The sequence below is a fragment of the Streptopelia decaocto genome, assembly GCF_964273445.1.
Source record: "Streptopelia decaocto genome assembly, chromosome: 10".
Lineage (NCBI taxonomy): Eukaryota > Metazoa > Chordata > Aves > Columbiformes > Columbidae > Streptopelia > Streptopelia decaocto.
In genome coordinates this window covers 10,140,465-10,165,703 of record NC_138665.1, presented here as the reverse complement: position 1 = coordinate 10,165,703, position 25,239 = coordinate 10,140,465, and the positions used below count along the sequence as shown (strand labels likewise).

The 25,239-nt window shown below is 38.7% G+C and overlaps 1 protein-coding gene across 2 annotated transcripts in view; it reads left to right on the top strand.

Moving 5' to 3' along the window:
• The window catches only part of DACH2 (dachshund family transcription factor 2), a 251,589-nt gene extending 226,574 nt beyond the window's left edge, over positions 1 to 25,015 (top strand). Inside the window, exons 8-12 of one of the 2 annotated variants that reach the window (XM_082062043.1) lie at positions 10,203 to 10,348; positions 10,832 to 10,979; positions 12,177 to 12,296; positions 15,338 to 15,403; positions 24,139 to 25,015. In XM_082062043.1, coding sequence (XP_081918169.1) covers positions 10,203 to 10,348; positions 10,832 to 10,979; positions 12,177 to 12,296; positions 15,338 to 15,403; positions 24,139 to 24,176 — 518 coding nt within the window. In that variant the 3' untranslated portion in view covers positions 24,177 to 25,015. Of the gene's footprint in view, positions 1 to 10,202; positions 10,349 to 10,831; positions 10,980 to 12,176; positions 12,321 to 15,337; positions 15,404 to 24,138 lie in introns of both variants that reach the window. The other variant, XM_082062042.1, reaches the window with a different exon arrangement.
• Positions 25,016 to 25,239: the final 224 nt, after the last annotated feature.

The window sequence follows — 25,239 nt, the reverse complement described above, 5'->3', positions numbered from 1 at the left end:
GCCTTTTTAATAATCCATTAAAACATTGTTTCATTGTGTTTATTCAGCGCGTGTAAAGCGCTGCTTGACATGGATTAGACCTTACATAGCGGTACACAGCTGTAGCCCATCCAGCATTTTCCAAATGAGTTTGCACAAGGAATAAAAGATTGCCATCTGAGCAACACTGGAGGGAGACAAGAGCAGACAAAAGGCAGTTAAGCACTGCAAAAAAAGAAAAGACCCTGTTGAGAGAGAAATTTCTGAGCAAATGCAGGCAATGTACATTGATTTTAGCACATGAAGTACATTGCATTTGGGATTCATTAAGCTTCATTTTGTGCACTATCGTGAATGGGTATGTCAGCTACTCTCTCAAGTAATGCACAGTTTCAAAGCAAGGAGGTAGAATAAACCAAAGTGAAAATATAATGTGGCCCACAAAGAGTAAGCTGGTTTTAAAAGGAAAATGCTTTGGTTGCTAAAAGCTGTAAGTCACAGTAGCAATGATCAAAACCTGAACATTTGTGAAGGATTTTGTGCTTATGGAGTTTTAAATACGACTTGCAAAGAAATTTTATTTAATAATAATGATGCCAGTGGTATTGTTTGCCTTAGTAGTCTACTAGAAATTATAGTGATTTAGAGGCAAAAGGTTCATGAAGAGTCTCAAAGTGTTTCTAGAGTGATTGGTTTGCAGTCCCCAACCAACAAAAGAATGGGATTGTACATACACATACCTGGGAGAAGGGAAAAAAAAATATTAAAAAAAATATATATATATATTAATTTGCTTAGTTTTCCAGCTTTTGTGCTTTGGGACCAGCAGATATTAGGCTGTTATTGATGAAATTAGCCAAAGCAACAGGTCTTTACTGCCAGACTTTGCTGTACGCTGCACCCTGTAGCAGAGCACGACGCTCCTGGCTGTTCCAGGGTGATGGTGCAGGGGCTCGAGGTCTCAGACAGAGACAAGAGTTGACCCACCGCTGGGAATTGTACCGCTGCACGGTACTGGTGACCTGTTAGTGGAAAATGGGACCCAGAAATGAGGCCCTTGTGGTTAAAATACTTGATTTTTAGCACTTTTTTTTGCGAGTGATGTTTTGTGTCCCATTCGTACTGGGGGTCACTGCAGGAGGTCGGTAGGAGCTTCACCTGGATGGTGCTGGCTCAAAGCATGCGGCTGCACAACCTCCCAGCGACCACGCGCGGCCCTGGGCTGGGGGAAGGAACCAATGGCAGCTTCATGTCAGAGAGCTGCTGCTTTCTGCAGAAAGCTTCCCTCTTCCTCTCCTTTTAGCAGTATTTGATCTTTGATAAGAGCCCAGGCTAAGTGACAGCAGTAGACTTAACAGTTATAAGGTTGCGAAGTAGTGGATGTAGACTAGTTGGTTAGCTCCTGTTTATACTCTGATCGCAGCTGCCGTTTGGGTCAGAAAGAGTTTTCCCTTTTGATAGATTGGCCGTGTGCTCAGAAAACTTGTCTTTCCCCAGAGCATCATGTAATTATTTGGTGGCAAAGACTTGTGCTACGTTGCTATGGACATGGGGCTCTCCACACCGAGAGCTGCCGTAATGCTGATATATGTGAGTCTAATCATTCTGTCACTAAGATGTAATATCGATAGGCCAGGACAGCATTTCTATCAGAGGCCCTATTGCCCTCTTAGTTGAAGCGGGGAGGAGGTGTGGAATAAGCCAAATTCTGGCCGTTCCGTAGCCCAAGAGAGGCTCGGTTGTGTTAAGGTTCAGTTCTGTAACCTTTAATATCTGCAGGAGGTACCGGCAGCAGCGGGTGGGAGGTGGATGCACGTGCACGCAAAACCTGTGTTGGGAATCGTGCTGGTAACAGCTACAGCACAGAAGTGCCGCTCACCTGTAGAATTAAAACAGGTAAATGAAAAAGGGAGTAATTTCTCATGCTTCTTGATAATCAGGGTTTATGGAATCAGTGTGTAACCGAACTGAACTCAAACACTAGGTTATATAAGCAGAGTGTTTGTTGACATCTGAAGAATTCCTAATTCGTTCAGAAAGAAATTTTTAAGGCAATCATCTTTCTGAGTATATTTTCCTGTTAAGGCAATCACATTTCTCCTAGCGATCAGTTTTGAAATTTGTCTTTTATTTCTACAGTGCAGAAATCCTGCTGTTGAGCATCCGCCAATTGCACTCATAATTATTTCTGATTAAAAGTGCCCTGGCCTGACAGCACTGGGGAAATTAATAGGAGAAGCTTTCTACAAGTTTTAGAAGATGAGCAAAGACATACTCCCTCTTAAAATTATTTAAGCAGGTGCTGTGGGAAGCCATTGCTTTTATAAGGCTCTTCAGATGTTTACAGCAAAACATTTTTTCCCAGTGATTGAATTTTTCGAAGTACTAAAATACCACGGAGAAATATGTTTCCCACCACTTTTATGGCTCCCTGGATGCATTCTATACAAACCTTGTATCTGCCTGGACACAAGCACTCTATTGCAAAAAAGATATCTTGCCATTTTAACAAGCTATACTGCTTTGAAAGGATACACTGCATCACCAGTGGGAATGTCAGTACCTTAAGAGTAATACTTCTTTAAGGGTACTATTTTATTAAAGCAGACCTCAGTAATTTGTTCCTGACTGTTATACACCCTTATTTTATTAAGGGTATTTTACATCTGTGGAGGAGATTACTACCACTCCTATTTTCTCTACTGCTTGGCTTTAATGGATGGTGTGGAATATAATATTTATTAAACCTAAGCAGGAGAGGGCATAATAGTAGAATTGTCCTTTATAACCTATTTTACACAGTTGTAAAATAAACCTTAATAAAGCAGGCATAATTATCCAGGAATATCCAGGAAATGGAGTATTCTGCCTTCCTCAAATATTTGGAGTGCTGAACTGCTGATTATACATGTACTTTAAGAAACTGAGCTCAATGGTAATGACATTAGTTTGGTTTGATTTTAAAATATATAAGAGATGAAGTATCTTGTGTGTCTTTGTTCCAGGCTGGTTTTGCCCGAGATCAGAACGCAGATGTTGGGGAAGGGCACAAAGCCGTTCTGAGCACTGTTTGTGCATCTGAACCGCTGACATTTCCATAGTCCCTGGACCAGGAAGGCGACTTTTAAAAGCCTTTTCTGGTGGCACAGCTGCAGCGCCAGCAGCAAGGTGCAGTTTCTCAGGTGCAAAATGGGGACACAAGTATATGTGCCATACTGGTGAAAATTTGGTCCCTCTGGTCACAGCTCTCTGGAAGCATTGATAATGTTGTGTGGCTTTTGTGAATAGGAAAAAATTGAATCTTTCTAATGAGATCTGTTTCAAATTATTGGTTATACTACCCAATACTGCAATAAAGGGAGTAGATGATGAGATTTATTTGAAAGCACATTGTGGATTTTTATTACAACAAGTGGGAGATGAAAGAGATCGCCTGACTCCGGCGGCACGGGAGGCAGATTTTTGGGTACGCGGTTTTGCTTGTCAGTTTTTGAGCGCTGCGTTCACAGACGTACCCAGGGGCAGCAGGGTTTGCCCCACCATCATCAACCCATTCCTGTCATCTTCATCACCCCCAGCCCATGGTTCTTCACCTTTCTTAAGCAGTAATTTTGCTTTTTATTGGACTAGGAAAGCAATTCCTATCTTCCCCCTTCCTTCCCGATTTCTTCCTCCTGTTCTCCTATTTATATTTATATTTTATAAATTGATATTGTGGAAATAATTTGGACTAAAGTTATTACATTAATTATCCAAACTGACATTTTTGCAGTGTGTGAAAGGACAGGGTGGTATGTAAAATAGATGCACTAAGAACACCTACAGTATGACAACAAGTAGCAGGGTAATTGCTGAAAATGAAGTCTTTTCTGCTATCCCTTCCCTTCAACATCTGTTGCTCCATATGGAGTCATAAATATTTGCAACAAAATAGTTGAAGAAATAATCTCAACATTAATAGGGAAAAGATGAATCCGCCAAGAAAATTGAAGATTTTTTTTTCTTGGCAAGTTCCTCCTACCCATCCGCATCTGACACTTTAAAATCTCGGTAGAACAGTCAGACTACAGTGATGCTTAAAAATCACCATGAGAAAAAGAAACCTTTGTGAATGCTATAGGAGACCTAGCTGAAAAAAAAATGTGTAACCTCTTGATAATGGCCGTGAGGAGGATTTTGTTTCTTTTGTTCCATTTTCCTCCTTTCTTCCATGCCACAGTCATTTCATTACTAGCCTTTTATTGACTAGTTCCCATTTTCACTCTTCTCTGTGTCAGTACAAAAAATGCTTCTTGTTGATGTGAGGAATGACAAGATAGTATTGCTAGCTGAGAGTAACTAGTTGCTTTAAATTGCCGTATGGAAAATGCAGATCAATTGTACTTAAGCTTCTACATAGATTAAGAAGCAATTTAAAGCACAGAACAACTTTAAATGTTTTGGAATCCAGATTACCCAAAACTGCCTGAGGAGCAGCTCATAGGCTAAAGCAGAGATAAAAATAACACAGAGTATAAATTGTAAATAATTGTTGGGCATATAAAATGTAATATTTTTGAAGGCTTTTTATATATTAGTAGCCTTAATTGCATTTAACGGTTCACCTTAATGAGGAGAATTTAGTCAGGTGACATCAGTTGTATTTGTTTTTTTAATCTGTACATATTGAACTTTAGACTGAATTTACTTGAACTGAAGCACATTAGTTCTGATGTCTAGTTAGTGAATTACAGCACTACTCAATTCCATTTGTTAATACTGCAAACCTCATAGCTCATCTAACTCGGATCCTTTTTTTTTTTTTAAGGTTTGAATTAATAAAATATTTTCAGGTGTTTTTACCATCAGCGCCATGTGAACATCAGTGTATATTGTAAATATGTTGAAGTTATAAATAGGTATAATTTTCTGTGGTATTAAAGAGAGTACATTGATGAAAATGTCAAAGCTGTATAATTACGCAGCTCTTGATAAAGTGTGCACAGATAAAGACAATTTGTAAATTGTAGTTTCAGCCTTTTCTTGTGAAATTTCCCTTTTTTCTTTTTTTTCTTTTTGCCTCCTTCTGCTGTGGAAATACTTAAATCCCTGTTTTCTTCCATCCTCCAGGAAAACAAAGCACCCTGGTTCCTGAGAACACATCTCTGGAAAGGTGCTGAATCCATTGCTTCCACAGTTTGCTCTCTCTTTTTTTACCACTCCAAATATTCGGTATTTCCTAAGCCAGCACGTTGCTCTAAATGTAACAGACATGGTTTTCTTAAACATTTCGTCAGGACAAAATCAACTGATTTCTGAGTGCCTGGGGGAGAACCAGCGGGGAGGAGGATGCTCTGAGGCAGAGGACAGTTGATGTCGCTGGTTTGTGAGAGTTTCCAAAGGCTTTTAAGGCAGCCTGGAAATGTATATATAATGATCGCATAGTATCCATAAAGTGAAGTTTCTTTATGGCAAAGCTCAGTAGTGAAAAATGCTTGTGCGCTATCAACTTGTATCAGTCATTCGAAAATGAAATAAAGTCTGATTTAAAGCTAGGGCACTGGTTTAATCAGCTACTGCCCAGTTGCATTCATTGACTCAGTTCATTCAGGGACTGTAATTAAGAAAAACAGCAGCGGCTTTAAATTTGGCACCCTAATCACAAGGTTGCAGCAGTAAATTTCTAAGTCTGATTGGGGCCAGGTTAGGAGGAGGAATCTCTCCTCTCACTGATGACCAGGAGTGCTCAGCCTCTGGCACAGAAGCAATGAGGGAGGCAGAGAACTGCAGGCAGAGGTTTGTGGAGGATTTTCAGAGTTATTAAGACACTGAAGACAGATAACCCCGTCCTTGCAGGCTTACAGATACCAAATATGTGAAATAAGCAATGCTTCACATTACCGGGTTTTCATACTTACTCTAAAAGAAAAAATTCTACTAGTTTCTACTTGAACAACAGAGAAGTTGCCAAGGTTTAAATTTAATATAACAAGTCTCAGTTTTTTGGATAACTGCTTTTTGCTGTCAAAAAATAGATTTTGGACCCTGATTCTGTCAAAATACCCCTGTTTGGAACTGCTGCCCATCACTGTGGTTGTGAAGTAGACGTATTATACAGCTGCAAGTTGAGGGACCTCTTGCCACCATGAAGATACATTGGTTTGGATGATTCTAAGATCTTTGGGCCAATAATGCTATTTCAAATAAAAATGTAGTGTCTCATTTTCAGAGATGAGTAGCGTGTTCAACACAGCTGGTGTTGCAAATCCTCTTTTTTATTTTATTAAAGGCCAAAAAGGTCTGTTAGAGATTCTAGACTGTTCTTTGGTAACTACAGACCATTGAATGTAATCCCTGTCCCTCAAATGTGAAGCTCAAGGAATTATAATTGTGATAAGCATTTTAGCCCTTAGGTTTCTGGACTGTGTGCCATGGGCATGGAAAAGAGTCACTCGGTGGCCGTCTGTGTCCAAAACCGTCTCATGAACACTGGCTGAGGGCTTTCTGACATCGAATGTCTTGGTTAGTAACTAACAGATTAATAACTAGAAATTCTATATAAATTGTTACTCTTTCCTCCATATGCCATATACGTATTTTCTACATGAGTTATATTCTATAAGCTATTTGGGGTGAATAATGCTTATACAGGTCCAGATAGATAGATAGTTTTTAAGTGTAATTTTCAAATAACTTGGTGGTTTAACTGGCGTTAGGCAATATTTAAATTATAGTTTTAATACTTCTACCTTGTTTTGGGGGGGATGTGACACATCATACCAGGTGCATGAGTGATGGATTTTAAAATGTGCTTTCAGAAAGAAAAGAAACCAGCTGGCAAATAAAATCACGGGCAGGTTTGGGCCACGCGCTGTTGTGCAGGGAGCAACTCGCGTTACTCGTGTTCCCAGTGCTGTATTTAGTCTGTAGGTTGATGCTTTATTTTTCAATCCCCATTTCTGCAACTTGGGCAGAAGCTGAAATGCTTCAGTATATCGAACTAAGAACAAGAAAATTTCTAGCGGATTTCCCTGTGCTTTCCTGGGATAATATTCCATTCACTGTTAGTGTTTACTGTGTATTTCTTGTCTCTGCAATATAATTCTTGCTTTCGTCTATTCATCTGGATGCCAGCTAGAAATTAAAATAAAAAGACTGCACTTCTAAATGGATTCCTGAATGCCATTATAAAGCATGGCAGGTTTAACAAACAAGCTCGATAAAAGTAGTTCCCACTTCGCTTCAATAAATAGAAAGGTTGTTTGTGTCCTTGGTTAGGTTGTAGTTGTCCTAGCTTTATATTTTGTTTATTCGGTTGCACTATATGTGTTAGTGGTGTTAGTGCAGCTTTTAGCATTTATATTTTTAGTGTTATTTAAAAATCAAAATCCTTAAATCAAAATCCTTTCTTTTTCCTGTTAAAGAGATACATTTGATACAGTCCACAAAATTGCTTCCAACACGTGCCATTTTTTAATTACTTTACCAATTATGATTTCTCCAGTCTAGCTAATAAATTTCTGCCTAACTCTGCACTTACTCAGAATATGGGCAAGATGTAGACACCATTCAGATGTGAAGTCCTATTACAAGATTGAAATAGATTTCTAATGCATTTATCATTCATCTTTGCAGAGTGTGATTTCAATCAGAAAAAAAAAAAATGATGAATGGTTTGACAGTTTCCACCCATATACGCTAAAACATAATATGCTGCTCCGAGTTTTCAGCTATTACAGACTTTAACATGCAATGTGACCTTGGTCTGCAAAGCATGTTTGGTTAGCACAAAAACTTAATCATAAGAAGTCATAAGTAGAATCCTTCTTCTTTACTGCCCTTTTTCTGGGACTTGGGAATTTATTGCTTCTGGGACAGGTAGGATATGAACAATGGGCCAAATAGAGTCCAGGGTTATCTCATCTGTGTGAAAACTGCTGCTGAAAATCGATGTGACCTCTGCTACACTGTCATCCCAATTCCCACCCTCTGCGTCCTATTTGTCTTTTGGTAGAAGCTTAGATCTGTGTGCTGTCTCTCCGTGTCTCTCTTGGGCCAGATTATCAAAATGAATCATTGCCTGCATACCTCTTATATTTCTATTTATTTTCCTGGTGTTGACTAGGTCTGATGAAATATGATTCTTTTTGCATTTGATCCTCACTGCAGCAAGCAGCACCTAATTTAGCTGTGTCTATCTCTTTAAAGAAGAGTAATACTATTTTGAAACTTCAATCTGCTGTACAGTAACATTACAAACCATAGACCATGCAACCTGTCTTCACAGTCAATAGTAATTTTCCTTTCAGCCAGTTTAATGTTATTACTTTCATCTCCAAATAGTAGAGATTTCTTGAGATTTTAAAGCAGCTGTAGTTTTTTTATGCATACTTCATGTATTTCTTTTTCAAATGCCACTTTAGTTTAGTCTTTTGTGACTCCATGGCTTAGATATTATTTCAGTGTAGCATTGTATGCAACAACTAATCAGTTTATTTACAAAACTCTGACACCGATATATTTAAATGTGAGGAATGTTAAATCTGAATCAGAATGAACTCCATGGCCTGAGTGTGTTACCAGAGTTGGGTTATTTTCAAATGGATCATCTAAGTTACATGACCAGAGCTCTAAAGTGATAGTATAGCTACAAAGATGCGTAGAGGTTGCTGGCTTTTGTTGTTATTGATCTTGAAGAATCATTATGAACATGTTCCATTTAATGAACTTATGCGGTGAAAACAAAATGCCGCCTAAACAGAGATTTCAAAGAATGCTTCAAAACTGCTAATGCCCCTGGTTCCTTGTCAGCAGGCGTGTTTCAGAAACAGAGCAGAAAGTGCTTCCTACTCAATAGGTGCTCCTGGAGTTTGTTACACTAGATAGGAGACACTGCGCTGTAAAGCATTGAAGTCAGGTTCTTTCTGAGGGTCCTTTGTTTTTTGTTTGGTTGTTTTGTTTTGTTGTTGCTTTTTTGTTTTGCTTAAGGTTTGCTTTTGTGGGGGTTTTTTCTTGTTGTTTTTGGTTGGTTGGTTGGTTTGGTTTGGTTTCAAACAAGAGAGGTAGGAGAAGGAGGCCTATGAATATGGTACACTCTAATTGTAGATCCTGGCTTTAATATGACCAAGGCACTTGACAAATGAAACTATCAGGACTGGCTGTGCAGTTGTTCTTAGAAAACAGGAGCATCATGAACTTATGGTCAGTCCATTATCTATCAGCAAGCTTTACTAAAAAGCGGTTGCCAAGAAGATATTCTTCATGATTTCTGCAAGTGCAAGAACATAATATATATACTGGATTTTCCTGGAATATTACACAGAAATATTTTTTTAATACTGCAGAGTAAAAGAAATGTTTGGAGTTTCACTTTAAAGACTGCTAGCAGATTTCAATTTTGTGGTTTTCAGCAATTGATGTTTAAAATTAATATGTGGGGAAGAAGTAATGATAGGGATCTGAGAGAAGGAGATACATCTACTATCCTAAAATATGTTTAAATTATCCTGTTCAAAAATGTGTGGTAGTGCTGATTAGTGATAGTAGTGATTGATCACAATTTAAAGGATTTTTGAAAAATCATTGCTAATGTTGTTTCTTTCCGGATACATATTTCTGCTGTCCCTGCACAGCTTGACCTATAGTAATATGTTGTATTTAAAACAATGAGTAAAGGGGAAGCTGCTGCCCTGCCCAGAAGGGCTGACAGCAGCAAGGTACTTGTTGAGAAAACCTGTGCTGATACTTGACGGACAATGTGGAGCTGGTGCGAACAAAGCAGGAGGGTCTGACTCAGTGGAGATTATTTACTGCTCAGTATGGGCAGGGTAACCTTAAAGGAGTAAAGTGATGTGGTATGGTTCTTGATTAGAATTTTGTCAAGGTTATAGCAGGGAAAAAATGCACATCACAGAATGGCAAACGTGATAGAATGAAGAAAGGTCATTTGGGTTGAATGAACTGAGTACTACTGTTATAATTCTGTAGTACAATTCTGTAGAATTTGAGATAAAATAGTCTTTATTACAGCTATGTTATAGTCTTCAATATATTTATTATGGTTTTGTACTATTTTGCAAACTTACCTTAGGAACAATCACAGCTGCCCAATGACTGAAACAATGTCAATTTTACTAACGTGTTTGTATTTTGACTTCCAGGTAAACAGCATTCTGGTTTCTAGAAATTGCATTTACCTATGTTTCCAACACTTTCTGATGATGCTTTTAAACCTGTCTTTACAGAAGAGGTCCAAATTGCTATTCCAATAATGAAACCTACCTTAGATAAAGTCCAACTGGCTGGACAGGCCTTGCCTCCTGGATTTCCGGCGCCATTTCTTTTTGCTGATGGTCTTTCATCAGTAGAAACACTATTAACCAACATACAGGTAAATTATTCTCTATAGGGCCAGGCTTTCTCATGATAGATAAAATGTGTTTCTTTTTCAGTCTCTTTAAAAAGTTCCAGAAACTCTTTTGTATCTGCAGTTCTAATTTATTTTACTTAAGGTAATGCTGAGGTTTCCTCTGCCTGGCATTAGCAATTGTGAAAGGGTTTCATACATTGACAATAATGACCACATTAAAGTTCACCAGTCTCATTATTCCTCCTTTGCTCCTCCTGCAGCTGAGGGAGCTCAGCAATGACATGGTACTTGGTTTGTACCAAACCACATCAGTAGGATGAATTAGCAGAAGCCATGGCACAAAATTACTCATATATAACATTTAGCTACTTCGAATGCCCTGTTTCTTTCCAGGACTATAGGTTCCTGCTTTTAATTTTTCTGGTTTCCTAGAGGGCGTAAAACCATTTTGTAACTGCTGAAACAAACTGGTATTTTCAGATCTTACATTTGTGTGTGTTTTAGGGCCTCCTGAAAGTGGCTGTGGACAACGCGAGAGTCCAGGAAAAGCAGATCCAGCAGGAAAAGAAAGAGTTAAAGATGGAGCTTTGTAGGGAGAGAGAACTAAGAGAGAGCTTGGAAAGGCAACTCACAGCTGAGCTGCAAAGCAGAGGTGAGTGAATGAAAAATGGAAGTTTAGATATCTATTAAATGTATAACCCTTTGGCATTTCCAGCTGGAGCCATTGAGGACTTGGAGTTAACTGACATTCGTACATCCGTGTAATGCAGCAGTGGACTAGCACTGGTAATGAAAGATTTAAATTTAATAAAAGCAGAATGAAGCACACTTTTCTGTACGCAGACAGAACAGTGACTGAAGGATTATTTCCTGGAGGGCAACCGACCAGAGTTTTGGCTGGTTCCTGATTCAGTTTCCTGGCTTCCCATGTATTATTACCACTCTGCCTGTGTATTCCCAGCCTGATTTCTTCATTTGACAGCTTTAATTTCTTTTGTTTTCTGCTATTATCCTCCAAGCACTGAGAATCAGTCTTACTGTGAGAAAGATAACATGTCTGTAATTTGGGTATTTAGGTGATTTTTTTTCATTACTTATCTAGCCCACATCTCTGTAGCATATCTGCTAGTCAGCTAGTTTTTCTTGTAGAAAATTTCAGTGCAACAGAATAGATGGAACTATGAGTAGTTGTCTACCCAAGTGCAAGATCTGAAGCGAATAACATTTTTTTTCCATCACAAGAGTGAGATACAATAGCCCTCCCTTTATGGGGCCTCCTAAAAGAAAACCATGACTGTTTAGAAACTTTTCATAATAACAGGCAATTAAATTGGTAAATCTGAATTTTCACTGTGATATTGCAAAGGTGGCAGTATTTTTAAAATTCAATTCTGCATCTGTAATAGAAGAATAGTACTTTATGTGCCAAAAGCTACTTCTAGATTACATCCATGAAATCAGAAAGATAAAATTATATAAGGTACCAGAAATGCAGGTGCCAAGTACTGTCTTCCTGTGCTTTTTGAAGCAAAATTGGGTACATAAATGTGAACCACTGGGCGGGCTTTCAGACTCTTATGTTCTGGTCAGGAGACATAAATCCGTGGGATAGTTCCAGAGTGAGAATAAAATTCAAGATCTTTACCAAGACCTAAAGACCTTTCAGACTGTTCATTGTTTCAATACAGGATATGGCTTGGGATTTTTATTTTGGTTTTATGATGTCAGGTTCATGTCAGATTTTTTTGGTTTTTTGTGAGCTAGAACTAGGCCCTTGAACATAAATTCACTCATTGTCTCCATTATACATTAATTGTGCTTTAACAGCCCATCTTACAATATCTTACAGCAACAATTCAGAAACGCTTGAAGAAAGAAAAAAAGGCAAAGAGAAAATTGCAGGAAGCTTTGGAATTCGAATCAAAACGAAGAGAACAAGTGGAACAGGCGCTTAAACAGGCCACATCAGGTGACGGTCTCAGGATGTTAAATGGTAATGTCTTAGTTGGCCTTTCACAGTTATCTTAAAATGATGTTTAACTGAGTGACAAAAAAGCTGATGCACAAAGCAAATTCCAGAATTTAAAAAAAAAACAGTCCTTTCCTGAAATAATTAAAAATCTATTTCAGGCCATGTGCTCTGGGTCATGATTTTAAAAAATACATCTGCAACTAGAGAAACAGAGCAGTTTACACAGATATGTCAAGAAATGCTGAATATATTACCAGAGAAATCTGTTACAGTGCCAGCTAAGACAATGTGAAATTTGGTTCCTGTAAGGTTCTCTGAACTCTTCTCTCCCAGCAGATTCATTTTTAGAACTGCTGAGCTTCATTTTAAAAGCTGTTTGCCTGAAGTTTGCTCATCCTTAGGACCTATTCATTTTGTTAACTGTGTATCAGCTTTCAGAGCTGACGAGGTTTTGACTACTTCTTCCCAGCTATTCTTGTGAAACAAAAGTAAATCAGTTAATCTCCTATAACAGGGGGATTATGGTTTGAGTAGTGGGAGGATTTGCCTCTCCTGCTTAATGTGGTTCTGACCAAAGTTTAGAGCTTCAATTTGAATCTTTAAGACTGAACTTAGTTGAGTTTTAATAATTTCAGGTTCTGTAGCAAAGGTCTGATCTGTGTGTCCCTACCTTGGAGTTTCTGCAGAGGCTCATGACTCAGAGTTAGATTCGGACTCTGCTGCCTGTCTTTACGTTAACTTTGTGCTGCCCACTGGGGCACTGCAAGCACCTGAGCTGTAATATCAGCAAACTGCAAAAACTGCCTCAACCACTGAGTAAAAATAATTAGTTTAGCTTGAGTTCTCCATGGCGAGGGCTACCCACACTTGTTTTTAAAGTTAGGGCGAGCCTTTCTATGTGAACTGCCATCCCAACACTCTGCAACGGCCAGTGAGCTGTGATTTATCTAAAGCTCCTAAAAGATATAAACTCTTTAAGTAGGAGAGAAACATTTTTCAGAGGCCTTCTCATCTGCTGGGTTTATAGTCCAGCATATCACTGTAACTGGGAGCTGGCTGGCACTTGTGATGCGCTGCTGGTGAAGGGCGGTGATTCAGAGGTGGATATACAGCTTGCAGTTGCACCATGATAAGGGACAACGACCCAAGGGAGAGTGGGAGCACAGAGCCAGCAGAAACCTTTCCCACTGGATCAGAAAAATGCCCAGAGCAGATCCCACAGCCATAGCCAGCACCTTGAGATGAACGTCAGAAAAAAACCCTAAAATCCGGATGTTCTGTAATGTCGTTCACCCAGATTCTGCCATTGCTGGCAAGCACCTGCCACTCGTGTGGCAGTTAGGAGAACTCAGCAGTTCTGGAAACCACAAATTAAAGGGTACCAACATGCCAGCAATGTGATTAACAGATCTTTACATCTGCTATTGTGGGCCTGCCTGCTAACGTTTTGATTTGCAGGCACACTCAGGTAGTCATATATATGTTAGTGCCTGCAAGAAGCTGATATTTACATGCTAATCTGATTTCACATGCAAATCAGGTAGCTCATTAGCATCTTAATCCACAATTTAATTGCAGGTACAATTTTATGACACCAAAATGTGAAGGGCTATTCTGAATATTTTTAATTTAACTCTGACGGTCTGTCTCATTTAACAGATGCTGTTATTAGTTACAGATGACTGTCATTTGACGTATATACAACTTATACTCTGAAAGGTTTGAAAAGAAAGAACCTTTCAAGATCAATAGATCATTGCCCTGAACTTTCCTTCAAAACAAGAATCTGAATAAGGAAACCCTATGGAGTAGCAGTCACTTGTCATTTTATAAGAAAAAATGGTATACATGAAAATATTTATTTGCTTATATATTTACAAAGCTATATACACAAATATCACATATATTTCATTTACACATCTGTTACTAAGATAGTACTGATATTACTCTCTGTGTATGGACTATACTGTAATGGGTTGACCTGCGTTGACATAGAGTTCAGTCAGGCTGTGGGTGACCAGGAAGATGTCACCTTTGCGATAGGTGCTGATGCTGCACCTAAAGAGATCCAAGAAAGCAACAGTGCAGTTATTCTTTATTTGAGAAAGTCCAGAACAGGCTTCTAGACAGAAAAAGTCAAACCTCCGTAGGCAGCTCCCTTTCAGGTGTGGGGTTTTCCTTGTTGTAATTTTTAAGTGCTGTGTTATAAGGGAAGCAGATGTGTCTGCAGGATTCGAGGTGCCATGGATTCAAATCACATACCCTTCATGCTAATCCTTGTTGGCACAAGGTGGATAATGGCATCTGTTATCAGAACACCCTGGGGTGTTGGAGCCCCCCGCCCCCACCCCAAGGACTGTGCATACAGAGCTATTATCAGTGTGAAATTAAGTAGTTCAAGAGTGCATAGCATTAGGAGACCCTTCCTCAACCTGGAAAAAAGAGCACAATCCATTTTGGAGAACTCTTCTCAGAACCGTGGAAATATGTCACATAATATCACGTATGTCATTTTGCTTTGGGTGATGGCGCATGCTTGCAACATCCTGAGCTGAGTCTTTTAAATGCAGTTTGCACAGTCCTGATCTATAACATGCACTCGTACAAACTGATGCACACACTCACAAACATGTTGACTGACATTGGCTATATTCCTTAATTCTGTACTTTTCAGGTATGTGGCTGGGAGAGTCAATGTAGTTGTAGTTTGTTATCACAGTTTGATTTCGACTTTTATTTTTCATGTCGGATGATGCCTTAATTCTCCAAGAGAATTGTACAGGCATATTAATGTCATGTGTTGGCTATTATCTGATTGTCAGACAAATGCGAACCATGTTAAAAATAATTCACTGTGAGACCAGTAATGTTTGCACATTTTGGAAACAATTTACTACTGAAAATTCTATGAAGACCAAATGTTTTATGCAAGACCGTGTAACTTGGAGATCACCCTACTTTACTATAAATATTTTTCTAAAAATGCATGAGAGAAGGACAAATGGGAATGCATTAATCTTTGGTGTCATGTCTTTCAGATGCTGGAATCCCAGATATGGAAATAGAACACAATGGAACCCAACATGACAGTGCAGCAATGCAAGGTGCAGTATGTACCGCATCCCATCACGTGCATTTATCATGAGACATAAATTAAATACACAATAGTTTTTGTCCCTGTTTCCTGCTTTAAGTTAAATATAAATTACACAACTTCATTTTGTTTTCCTGTTGAACACAGAAAATCTTTGAAAGATCAGTACTTTACAAGACCAGAACTTAAAATGGTTTAAATAGAGGTGTGGGAAACTCATATCTAGCTATCACATATATGTGCTTAGTTCAAAAGTACTTTTATAATTTATTTTTCTTTAATATTCATTTCTTACCCTTACCTTTCTATCAAGATCACAGCTGTTTCCAAAAAACAGGTGAACTGTAGGTAGAAAAGGAAAGTCACATTCGTGTTACAGAAAATCCCATAGTGCTCCATGTTCCGCATGTTCAGTGACTGTTTGCAAATACAGAACATTCCTGTCTTGTCTGAGCGCTTCCCAAAGAATAATCCCTGTGCTGTGGGCCTGTGAAGTGCGGGAGCTGTGAAACAGCATTTCGGGGAGCTGAGACACAGGGATCTTCTTGTCAGTGCCATGGCCATTGGAAGCCTCTTTGAGACACACAAACTCCAGTCGCCTGTGATAAAATTTGGTCTGAGCAATTTGAACATGGAAATTCTCTGACTTTCTCCAAAGTCCAGTTTTGTAGTCATGATTTTCTAGAAAATCAGCTTGCTTCTTCCTTCAGTCCTCTGCTATATACATGACACGCCATTCAGTTCTACACTGCCTGTCCCAGCGTCACGGCTTCGAGCACTTCTACCCTTTCTACTGAATCAGGGAATGGTTATGTGCAAAAAACAACGCGTGTGGAGGTAACTAAAGGCGGTCCCCTCTGTGTCGCCAGAAGAAGGGCTGCAGCGCAGTTACAGACACAACTCCTAGCATTTCTCAACTGTTACAGCCTTGACTTCTTGCACCTCTGGTGTGCATCTGTCATCCATCTGTCATCTAGACAGGAAAGCTTTCAAATATTTTTACTGCTGTCTCCTGTTGTGATTTTAGGTTCGTATGCTATGTATTACAAAGAAGGCAAAACACTGCTTTATTTTGATGCACATACATACACATAATGCATGTGTACATATGTATGCATATGATTAGAGTTGTGCTCTAAATATTACAATTTGGAAATTGTTACTGCCAGAAATAGTCGAAATATTGGATAAGCACTTGGGACACTTGCATTTAAATTGGACAAGCAGAATATTGCTAACATTTTTGATCTGTTTGTGATACCTGCTGAGGTGAGTGCTCAGTGCTCTTCCAAAAAGATTCTGAGAGTCAAGGGTGCATCCTGACAGAAGCCAGCAAAATAAAAGGAAGTTCAATTTTCAATTGAAGGAAAAAAGTTACAGTTGGCTCAAATGTGTTTTCCCATCAAAAATTACTATAAGTAACTATGGGGAAAGTGATGCATAGCCACTTCCAACAATCGTTAACTTACTAGACGGAATTAAGAGAACTTTCTTACTCTTCTTATAGTCTATTGTAATAGAAGAAAACCTCGTGAATTTATTTCTTTCCTTTTTTTTTTTTTTTTTTTAATTCAGGTTGTTTTTTGGGGGTTGTGGGGCTTTTTTGGTGTGTATTTTTGTTGTTGGTTTGTTTGGTTTTGTTTTGGTATTTGGTTTTTGTTGGTTGCTTGGTTGATTTGGTGGGTTTTGTTTGTTTTGGTTAGTTTTTAATCTGATCCCAAATACATCATTCGTTAGTTTTAAGAGACTTTGGATCATGAAGGTTTTGTTCAGGTTAAAAGCCTGAACCCTTGAGAACTGGATATCCACTACCTCTGAGCTTGGTGACTTGTGCTCTCGGAGTGTTAAACCTCTCAGACCCTCCTCAATGGCCAAGCTCCTCTTGTTGTCACCGCAGTGATCAGTGACAGCATTCACAGCCTCCTCTGACAGCTCTAGTGTGGCAATCCTGCTCATATCAAACGTGGGACGAGTTTAGCCAGTTCTTCCACTGAGCACTCACAGCTGATAAAAAGGATTCTGAAAAGCTCTGTAGAGCTTGTTTAGATTTCAAAGTGTTTCTGTCCTGTAGCACCAGCTCTTTCATTTTTATTTATGCTGATACTGTAATATCTTTTTATTCTCTTTTCCTTTGATTACAGTTTTTGTACCTGACAGCTCCTATTGCACTGCTGCCTTGAACAATTTGAGCACACTCCCTCATTGCCCCTTCATTTCTTGCCTTTGTTTTTTGGGGCCTGGGAGGAGGAAGGGTCAGAACACGTCCCTAATACAAAGCTGCTTCCAAGCTTCCAAAAATCTCCTCTGTTGCACAGAAAAAAGCCTTAGCATCGATGCAGACCTTTCTTTTTCTGTTGTCTCTGCTGGACAGAAATCTATCATTCACACAGTGCCTTTCCTTTGAAATTCAATTAGTTTCACTGCCAGTGTCTCCTTAAGACGGTTTAAAGGAAAATTACAAAAACGCTGCACAGCCACCTTTCACAGTGATTAAGTCATATCATATTTTATGCTCATTTCTTAAAATGATGTTATTAACACAAGCTGTTCATATACTGGGATTCTGATCTGCGTTATAAATCATTCCCATTTAGTTGACTCGTTTTCTCTATGCTTTGTATATTAACTGAACAGAAATTCGTGCAGATGAGACTTAAAACTTTTTTGAACTTTACAGTCTAATCCCTCCATCCTCCATGTACCAGCTCTTCCAGTCCTATATAGCCTGAGCTGGGAGAAGTTTTTTAGCTGTCAAAACAGAGGTAACGGTTGCTGTGGTCAGGAAGCCCCTGCGTGGCCGAGCGGCCGGTGTGTGCACAGACACCGTCTGCTCTCGCTCCCACCACTCGCTTGTGGGCCAGCAAGATAGTGCATCAACCATTTTATCAGCCAATCTCCGTTTCACATAAAACAAACATACTGGGTGTCATTAAGTGCACCTTCAGATCAATGATTTTTGCAAATGACATTCAAGTACCATTCGAATAGTGGATTTTTGCTGATAAAAGCAAATTAAATTAGCACAACTACAAGTGTGCTGATAAAAACTAAAACTGAACAGCAGCACCATTAGCTAACAAAGTAATATTTTCTCTTTACTGCTTTCTGCCATTTAGTTATTATCCTATTGGAAATCTAATTATAATCCTTTTACTCCCTAGTCAAACTTCACAGTTTTTGCAAGCTTAGCACTGACAAGTGATTTCATTACATTTGATTGCCCGCGCCCAGATTGACTTAACTTCACTCCGAGACCTAAAAGCCCTCTCAGTTTCTCAGATTCCCTGTTTGCACATTACAGCAACAGCTCCTTTAATTAATTAGCATGAACAGCAGTAACATGAACTGCTGAACAGAAAATAACATCATTTTATGATCGCAGGGAGACTTCTCCTTTTGCATGTTTATACCTTAGTTAACTTTTGTATTACTATATTTCATTGTTAGGGGATATTGGAACAATCATCAAAGCAACCTTATCTTAAAATTTTAAAAAACAGATTTTTTTACTGTAATCCTTGATTATAACAATTTACGAAAAAGTAAAAGACTCTAAATTTCAAGAAAGCGGCGGCAGTAGGCAGACAGAGCTTCCTGAGATGAAACCACCGTTCAGAGGAAACATGGTTCCCTGTACCTGCACCAGGAGGGTGGCCCAAGGCTGCTGCTTCTGTTTCTGAAATAACCTGGCAGAAATTTAGCATAAAAACTCTTAGTAACTGTAAATAACCTTTTATCTGTTTGCCACAGATGAAGGACTTTTGAAGTTTGGAACATATTTTGGTTTTTATTATTTAGAAAAGTGGGCTATATTTTTTTCAACATTCTGGTATAACCAGTCAGTTGTCAAATCCAGCCTATGGTAAAAAGGATGCAAGTGGGACAGAGAAGAGGGGTAGTATTTTTAAGAGGTTTAACAACTCTCTTACTGTATGAAATTATACGTTCAAATGCTGCAATCTGCTGAAACCAGCCATACTACAGAATTTCAGAATACTCTACAACTGTAAGAGACAAGTTCAACATCTTAGAATTTGCAGTGGTTTTGTCTTGGTCTTACGTTCACTGAAAAAAACATGTCCAAGCACTTACAATTTTATATAAGAAAAGACCAGAACCCCATGATTAGAAACTTTTGAGGTTAAACTAAACAGAGGCCTGATATGTTCCTTGAGATCAAGTTCTTGGCTATCTTCTTCATCTGAGTTTTAGGCCTTGTTGCTCCTGCCCAAGCCGTGCTCCATCCCTCGTGTGGCTCCTGCTCTGGATGCTCTGAATTACTAAACCTCTGCTACTTACTTGGTGCTGTGTCATATTGCCGTGTTGCTAGAAAAACTCTTCCAAAGTTCTAGTGCAATTACCAGACTGTCATATCCATGCCACGCACTGCTGAAAGCCGTCTCATTAGCTGCTAACGAAGAAAAGAGCCCTTGTTAGTAACTGGCCATGAGATTACTGTGCTGGCTGCCTACATGGCTCGTCTGCTGGTGATACGAATGCAGGATTTGAAAAGTAATGGTATCGCTGAGCTTGGTGTTATTTCTGCTTTTGGCACTTGGTGTTTCTCTGAGTTTGTTTCTGTAAGCACACACACATATGAGAGCAGAAGCTGAGATTTTGTGATTTACTGGAAACAAAAGATGGGGAAAGGTTTTCCCAGCAAACTGTTGAGTCTGAAGCTCCATACCTTTCTATTCTTACAAAGAACTAAAACATTTATTCAATAATTCAGTGTCAGTAGGCTTGAATATTTCCTAAGCAGGAACCACTATGTTATCTCCCTGTCAGCTCAAACTGACAATGGCAAACCGGCATCTGCATAGTTTGTATTCAGTGAACATACTCTTGTCCTTGGCTGTTTTTACACATTAGAAATCCTATTTTCTGTACAAGTTTTTAGGTCTATTAGCATGGACCTGGAAATATTTGACATACCTGCAGGGGTGGGAAGAGGCAATAAGAAAGAGCAAGAGAAGAACAGAGAGCAAAGCAAACTCCATTAATACTGCTGCTCTCAGAAACTGCATTTACTGTCCACGTTCTTCTGTGAGTCTAGAGGAAACCATGCCCTGCTCACCATGGTATTTTTTTTTCTCTTTCACTGCTCAGTTTGGAAAATATTTACAGATAAATGGAAAGGAAAAGTTTTACTGGACAACTAATAAACAGGCAAAGAAGTAGTTTTATTCACTGTGGTCATTCAGTTGGATGACTAAGCCCAAAACCCCAAGAGCTGACTGCAGCCCAGGTCTTTTTTTCCATGGCAGCGCAGGATCCTTGTCTGCGGTTTTGTGATTGCTGTGGTGCAGGGGCCTGGCTGCAGCTTCCTTCCCAACTGCTCAGCACCCCTGTTCGCAAAGGAGTTTAGTTCAGTTTTTTTAGTTGGTTTTGTTTTGTTTTTTTTTCTTCAGGGATTTCATCCACAGTAGAAGGTAATGCAAACTGTTCTCTGATTTTTTTCTTTTTTCCTGCGAAATAAGAGACTGATTCAAACAACTTTGCCCCAGCATTGTAAGGTGGATTTATTGTTTATGGCACTGTATTTTCCATGTGTTGCTGCATCCGAAGCTCAGCCTGGCTCTGATCTAACTGAGCCGCTGTTTCCGTCGCCAGGCCGGGCGCAGGGCTCAGCTTCTCAACCCTCGCGCAGAGTCGTGCGGCAGCACCTGGGTCTGGCTGCTCGGCTCTGCCTCACCTTGAGTTCAGCAACTCCTCCTTCATATAAATTGGCAAAGTGGGATTTTCCAGCTTATTAATTCATCTCTGCTGCCCATACTCTCTGCACTATGCAGTGCTGGGGTTTATTTTTTAAATTGCATGAATAATTTACACGTACCAATAGAACAAATTTATCTTTGTTTTCTCATTATGTAGCAGATCCCAAATTTCCTTCCTTCTAATGACTTTCTCCTCCAGCTCACACTGTGCTGAAGTCGCCTGAGCAAACCCAAGCTGTAGCTGGATTTGCACACCAGCATTACCGAGGCACATTTCTTTATGTGAGTTGTGAGGGTACACGTGGAAATTTTGTTTTAAAGTAGTTTTATGGAAATACAGCTGAATTACTGACTTAAAGATATTACAAACAAAGCCTCACAAAAGATTCAGAAAATTCAGAGATGCTGAACAGGCTGAAGAAAAAATGAATAAACATGCAGATGATACTTATTGCTTTTGGATTTGTCCTTTATACACACATTAAAACCTTGAAAGAAAAAGACGAATAATGATATTGTTGCTAAAAGAGTGCAAGAGATTAATGTATCCCCTGGACTAACAATGCAGGGTAGACAGCACCATCCTGAGGGAAAATTACAATTATTAACATAGGCTCTGGCTCCCTGAGAAATGGTGAGATCTCCACTTGTGTTATCCATTGTGGAGGGAAAAAAAAAAGCCTTTCTAAATGTCTTGCTTATTAAGCCAGTCATGCATTTCACTGTAGGTTGTAAAGCAGTATAACATGCACAGGGGGCTCATAAGCATATTTTAGTGTTAGGGAATATCATTTATACAGTTTTTATATTGTCAATATTACCTCTAGAGAATGAGATTAGGCTTTAAACTACTGTAAATCTACGCTTTTGCTCACCTTTGTATAATTTCATTTTTTAATAGAATGAAGCCCACATAAATGAATAGTTGATTAAGGGATAAACCTAATAAAAGAATACATTTATTGCACACAGATTTATTCAAATCTTTGCAGTAGAATACAGTAAAGTGCTATAAAATGGTATGTTACTTACTGTCAGCTATGCTGAGGAGATGCTGAATGTTCTTCAAAAAGATGAATTTGACAACATCATGTTGTCTCTCAGGTATAAGTGGTAGTACCGATGCTCCTAACGCTTTAATTCCTCACAGGTAGTTGCTGCATGATGGGGTCAATGCCATGGAGTTAAGTTTATTGCATAGCAACAAAAAAAGTATTTTAATTTCTGGAGAATAATTGAGAGCTTTATAAAAAAGGAAATATTTAACTATGTTTACTGGTCAATAGTATCTCCTGGGTGGCTGCACTCTGCTTGAGCTTTGGCATTTACTTTCTCTCTTGCAAGTATTCCATAGTCCTCCATTGAACTTTCCTTGAGAAACAAGGGGAATAGGAAGGAAAAATCCAAACATGACTCCAAGTTTACATAGTGTCCATCAGCCACTATCTATGTATATGATTTTTTGAAGGCAGTGGTGCTGACATGCACATTCTGTCGGTGGCTCACCTTTTTCCAGAAGTACAAATTCAATATCGGCTAAATCACCTGCAGCCTGTGATAGGAAGATATCATATACAACTTCCTAATAATCTGATGGAGAAGTAGAAAAAGCGAACCACAGTGTTCAATATTTCTGTTTCTACTTGCCCCCTCCTCAGGATTGAACATTTGGCCCACAAAGTTTAAGACAATAATTTTAATCAGCCAAAGGTCTGAAACTAATTTTAGTCACTTCTTTGGGGGTTCCCATGCCCCCAGATTTTCCTCCAGAGATGTTACATCCCTGGCTCTTCGATCTTTATTCTTGTTTGCATCCAAAATATGTATTAAATCAGCTCTGTTTGGAGAGTCTGAGCCTCCTTAAAACCATGAAAAATTCAATTACTAATTAGCTGTTTCCTGTTCCTAATGAAGTGAACATGTCGGATTTGGATTAAAATTCAGCTACTGCTCTTCTCTGTTTATGGTTCCAGATGTTTTTGTTTTATCTAGGAGGTTACTTTGACAGCTACTGCTAAATGATAAATCACTCATATTATAGCTGAAATGCATTTTGAAATTGAAATGTGGCAAACTTTGAGATTGCTCCAAGGATCAGCGTCAGTTAGCAGGTCAATACTTGTTCTTTCCTTGTGAGTGTTTGGTATTGGCATATGTAAAACAGGAATGGGGGAGATGTCAACATTATACAAAATGCTTCTCAATATTATCATTTCGCTATCATCTCCAAGATCAGTACTTGCATGTTTAGCTGGGTGAATTCATGATTCATGGTATAATGAATAAGAATATGGATTCTTGTTAGCTTTAGTTTCTGTGGGCATTTTAATATTTATTTATTCTCTGGGTTAAGCTTACCTAATGTGAAAAATCACAGTTGATAGGTACTATAACTAGGAATATTTTTATGAAGGAAATAAGTGGCTTACTACTTGTTTCCCTAAATAAAGAAGAATAATTTTAAAAGAAATGTGGTGGTTTCTAAAGGAAAGAATAGTTTTCCAAGAACATATCTTGATTTACTTCTATTACTGTTTTTAATGCAATTTTGTTTTAACGCACTGTTCTGGAAGGTTTTGTGCCTGTGATACGGTGTGCTGTGGTGCCCTGTTCCCTGCAACGCAACACGGGCTGCCTTCTGGAAAAAAAAGAAGGAAAACGAGCGTTCCATTAAAAAGCAAATGCCATAAAGCAAGAAAATCCAAATCTGAGTATTTGCAGGCTCTGCTCACCCGGCTGAGCGCCCAGCCCCAAATGCTGGCTTGGAAAGCGGTTCATGCCCTGGGACCGGTTCGTTTCTGGGCCACGTTCACCTCTCGAGGGCTCTGTGGCGCTTTTTCCTCCGTAAGGCGAACTGCTGTGCCGGACAGTTTATAGCACTCATAGGGCTGGTAATTTGGCTTGAGAAACCAAAAAATAAATTAAAAACCCACAAACAAATAGGAAACCCACCTAAGTTTCAATTAATTATAAAAACGTGTAACTGTGTAAATGACCTATTTTCTTATCTTTTTTTTTTTTCTTCCAGAAAACAGAACGTACATCAAACCTACTATTATGTACTGAAGGAAACACCTATTGTTGAAAAATGTATAATGATCACTATTTGAAGACTATATAGTTCATGAAATACGTCCCTTCCAACCTTTGATGCCTTCAGTACTGTGTGAAGAACAGGATTTGTAGCATGAAACTTGAAGGACAATTTCAAGCAATTTACTGTTGCTGCATCGAAAACTGCCGTATTGTCATTAAGAAATATTGAGACTTTTTACAAGCTTACCATACCAAACCAAGCCTGTTGCAACAGATCATTTTTAGGTCCCCGGAGATAGAAAGGAGTTTTAGTATTTTTAAGCACACACAGGAATTATTCCCCTTTTCCCCCCAAAAAATGAACTTTTTTTTTTCCCTGTGGAGGTAGCTATTACTGTATAGCAATGGCACAATGATTTTAAGCCACAAAGGTCCTCACTGGCTGTACATCATACAAGTCCAGTTTATCACTGAAACTGTTCAACATGGAGCTGTTTCGATTGTGTTTATAAATTAAGCTTTGTTTACTGAAGCAGATACTCGATATATATTACGTTTTAAAAAGAAATGTGTGTACATTTTTTAAAAGAATGATGTAAAAATTGTCCTTTCATTAGATGACCAATTCAAAAGTGTGAGCTAAACCCTAACAGCTGACGTAATATGAGGATTATAATTGATGCTTTTTTTATGCTCAGTTCAGCTTGGCTTTTGGTCTTTTAAAATGAAAAACTGAATATGCAGTAGAGTGTTAGATAATGGAAACTTTTAAGTATGGTTTCTCTGTTGTACCATATTAAGTTAAAGTACACATTCTTTGTTAAAAATGTTCTTGCTAAAAATACAGTATTAAAATTTTTTTTGTTTGACTTTGGAAATCTTTTAAGATCTTTTTTTGACTGTGAATTCCCATAGTTATTGTACTAATGCAAAACAATATTTTGCACTATTAAAAATACTTGAAGAAATTACTTAATAAAGAGGGTGGGTTGGTGTTAAACATTTTCCTAATGATTGTATGTTCCAAATTCTGAACTTCACAATTGCAACATTCCGTTCCAAAATACATGACTGAAAGCTGGTTTGAGTCATG